Here is a 3,770-nt window from a genome sequence, read left to right as displayed (position 1 = left end):
GGCGGTAGGATTGATTTTGACGGAATATAGGATCAAATCGTCAAAGGAATTCCAAACAACACCCAGAGTTTTGAAGGTTTGCGATTCGCCTAGTAGCAGCTTATCGTTTATGTCCTGCTCGGAAAGTCCTCGTAGCAGTTCCCGGTCGTTCGATGCCCATTTTTGAATGTTTAAGCCGGCTAGTGTAAGCAATTCTGTGAGCTCCGGTCTCAATGATCATGCCTCGACCTTTGTATCAACTCCTGTGAGAACATCGTCGATGTAGAAGTCTCGCTGTAAGACCATCGCCGCCCGTGGGTACCGATGTCCCTCATCGTCCGCCAGTTGTTTGAGGCACCGAATGGCTAGATAAGGGGCCGCTGACAGCCCGAATGTCACTGTGTTAAGTTGATAGGTGTCAACTTCTCCATCAGAGTTGCGCCACAAAATTTGTTGGAATTTCCGATCATCTGGACGCACAAGAAATTGTCGATACATCTTTTCGACATCGCCTGTAATGACGTATTGATGAGAACGAAATCTTAGAAGAATGAAAAATAAGTCATCTTGTAGTTTCGGTCCCGTATGAAGTACGTAGTTTAATGAAATTCCGCTGGTGGTTGGTGCAGATCCGTCAAACACAACTCGGAGTTTTGTAGTTTGGCTGGATTCTTTGATCACGCCGTGATGTGGCAAAAAATATTCGTCGTCCGTGCAGTGGTCCGTGGTAATCTTCGTCATGTGTCCTAATTCCAAGTATTCTTGTATTACGGCGTGATAGTCGGCTTCGAATCGTTTGTCTCGTTGGAATCGACGGCAGAGGGATGTGAGTCGCTTCATCGCCATGGCTTTAGAGGATCCAAGCGAAGGAGTTGTTTCGTTGAATGGGAGAACGACAATATATCGCCCTTCGTTGGTGCGTTGAGCGTGATTTCGGAAGTGTTCCTCGTACTGTCGTTCCGCTTCCGAAATGTGTGCAGTGGGCGGTTCTTCGTCGATTTCCCAAAAACGGGCGAGGTCCGCCTGTAAAGCCGTCGTTGAGGCGTGAAATGCGTGTGCTGATGATTGCGAGGTTGGGCTCCCCCCGATGACCCACCCGAATCGCGTTTTTTGCAGACGCAAGTCGGGCCCGTTTGCTTGACTGATATCAAGTTGGTCGACACAGAGTGATGCTAGTGTTGGTCCGGCGCTCAACAATATTTCGATCGGAGTAGGCCTATGGAATCTTGGATCGGCTAGTTGGAGATTCCTAGGTATCTGTATCGTTGAGCGATCTACGGGTTGATCTGGGACCCAAGACGATATTGTCGGTATGATTAGGAACGTCAAGATGCGTTCGTATGTGCCGTCGATGGAGGTGATCGTGGCCGTGATGTAGCGTTTCGAGGTCGTCGATAACGTGTTGAGTGTTCCGATTGGGACCGAACATTTCCGTTGGTTGAGTTTTAGTGAATCAGCGAGTTTTTCGGTGATAAAGTTCATGCTAGAGCCGGTGTCTAGCAGAGCTCTACAACGGAATGGTTGAATTTTATTGTTCGAGATGTTGACCTGCGCTGTGACTAACAAATCGTGCTGCAATGGTTCAGAAGGAAGCGAGGTCAATGAGTCCGTTTTCTGTGGTTCGGTCCCTAGCAAAGTCGTCTGATGACGTTATTGTTTTCCTTGTCGTTTAGGACTGGACGATATATTTGATCCCGATGCAGTCGTTTGCGATAACCGAGATTCGCGTTTCGGAGATGTTCGCGGATATGTTCGGGAAGACGTTCGGGGAGACGTTCGAGGAGACGTTCGGGGAGACGTTCGTGGAGACGTTCGGGGACACGTTCGGGGACACGTTCGGGGACACGTTCGGGGACACGTTCGGGGACACGTTCGGGGACACGTTCGGGGACACGTTCGGGGACACGTTCGGGGACACGTTCGGGGACACGTTCGGGGAGACGTTCGGGGAGACGTTCGGGGAGACGTTCGGGGAGACGTTCGGGGAGACGTTCGGGGAGACGTTCGGGGAGACGTGGATGCGCGTCTCGAACGATGTGACGAACGCGGGGTCGGTGAACTAAGCGAAGATCGACCGCTCGATGTTCGGCTTACGCGTGTTCGTAATTTGCTATGACCATGGTCTTGATGCAAATATGTATGGTGTCGCTGTCTACAGATGCGACATGAACCAGCGGAGCATTGAGTAAGAGCGTGTCCCTTGCCTAAACAATTGTTACAGAGTTCGCTTTGTTGACAATTGTGGAATTGTTCGCTTTGAAGACATCACAATTCCATAATTCGCGTTGTCCTTGGCAGTTCGGACATACCAACATATTATGTGTAGTTGTGAATGCGTAACTTCGCGGCGCGTTCGGTCGCTGACGGTTGTGTTGATCGGACGCCCCTTTTATCACGGTTGATGCTGAACTTGTTTTATCGCCGTTCGTCTGTGTTTTTAGAAAATCTACCAAGTGCGTATATGACAGCATTTTCTTGTCCGGTAATGTGCGTTGCCATTTGCGAATGATGGCTGAGGGTAGCTTCGACGTGAATAGTTTGATAAGAACGACGTTCGAAGTGACTGGTTCGCCGAGTTTTTCTAAAGCTTGGAGGTTTACTCGGACCGTCTCGAGAAAATCATCTATAGCTTCAAGTGTCTCTTTAGTTATTTTCGGATAGTCGAAAATCAAGTCCCAGTGGCGCATGCAGACTTGACGGTGGCAGTCGAATTTTTCTTTAAGAACGTCAATAGCGATTGAATAATTTAACTCTGTGATGTCTAACGATTGTATACTTCGCGCGGCCTTTCCAGTCAAGGAGGATCGTAGATAATGAAATTTCTGCACGGATGCAAGTCGCTCGCTTCGATCGATAGTGGATAAGAAGAAGTCGTAAAATGAATGCCAATTTTTGATGGTACCGTCAAAAGTAGGCAGATGAATTTCCGGCAGTTTAATTGATGTCGGTTCGGCGACACTAGATGACTCGCAGCTTGGCGATTTCGACGACAATGCTGGTGTATCATCCATGAGAGTGTGTATTCGGACTACCAGATCGTAATATGTGTTTGTTAACTCGGAAACGTGCGCGTCGTCTTCCTCGCCTAAATGTTCTAATTCTTTTTGTAATAATCAATATTGTTTCCACGTGTCGTCGAGTAGTGTCGTATAGGCCGTTAAATAGGCCTTATTCGGTTGTCTAGATTGTTCGTATTCATCGAGTCGTTTCGATAGAGTGGTAAATCGATCGATTTGAAAGCCTCGTCTCCGATGCAAGGAGGTAATTTTGTCTGTGTTCTCCATTGGTAAAGCAGATTGTGAAGGCAATGCAATGAACAAGCTTACCTTGTGGTTGTGAGTTTAAATGTTACTCGTCACCGTGTGTGTCTCGTTTGACATGTAAGACGTGTTCTTGCGGAAGTTAGCCCTCTAGTTGTTGGCGTGAGGCTGCGTGGTTGCGTTCTTCAACCACCGGGTTATGCCTCTTCAAAACTGATGGTCCCTGGCGTTACTGACTTCGCTGAGTGGTAACGCTTATGCTGCTGTTTGTGTTGAATTCACGTGGCACTGCATGGTAGTGGGTATCACTGGCGTGCACTTTTCACTTGACACGTGATACGGCTTGGAAGACCAAATGATTCGACCGGTTACGTGTCAACACTTTTCACTTGCCACTGTATCCGGCTCGAAGGACCAAGATGTTACGACCGTTCGCGGAGAGACGCGGTCGCTAGGAAAACGCGTCAGCGAGAGATGTAAATTCTCGCTACGATTCTGTTAACCGACGCCCGAAAGTCATTCCCCTGTTTC

The 3,770-nt window shown here is 48.4% G+C and overlaps 1 protein-coding gene and 1 pseudogene across 1 annotated transcript; both read right to left on the bottom strand.

Moving 5' to 3' along the window:
* Positions 1-216: 216 nt before the first annotated feature.
* Positions 217-1,461, bottom strand: LOC143303390 (uncharacterized). The gene has a single exon (XM_076622881.1). It carries the CDS (start codon positions 1,459-1,461, stop codon positions 217-219), a length of 1,245 nt encoding a protein of 414 aa, XP_076478996.1.
* Positions 1,462-1,629: 168 nt separating this feature from the next.
* LOC143303389 (uncharacterized) lies at positions 1,630-2,990 on the bottom strand (annotated as a pseudogene).
* Between the last annotated feature and the right edge of the window lie 780 nt (positions 2,991-3,770).

This window comes from Bombus vancouverensis, chromosome 11, assembly GCF_051014615.1.
Source record: "Bombus vancouverensis nearcticus chromosome 11, iyBomVanc1_principal, whole genome shotgun sequence".
NCBI classification, from domain to species: domain Eukaryota; kingdom Metazoa; phylum Arthropoda; class Insecta; order Hymenoptera; family Apidae; genus Bombus; species Bombus vancouverensis.
The sequence above is the reverse complement of the archived record's forward strand: the minus strand, read 5'-3'. Positions and strand labels throughout refer to the sequence as shown.

What these genes read in the sequence shown, in the direction of transcription:
- LOC143303390 (XM_076622881.1), bottom strand. Translation starts at nt 1,461, where the DNA reads ATGAACTTTATCACCGAAAAACTCGCTGATTCACTAAAACTCAACCAA.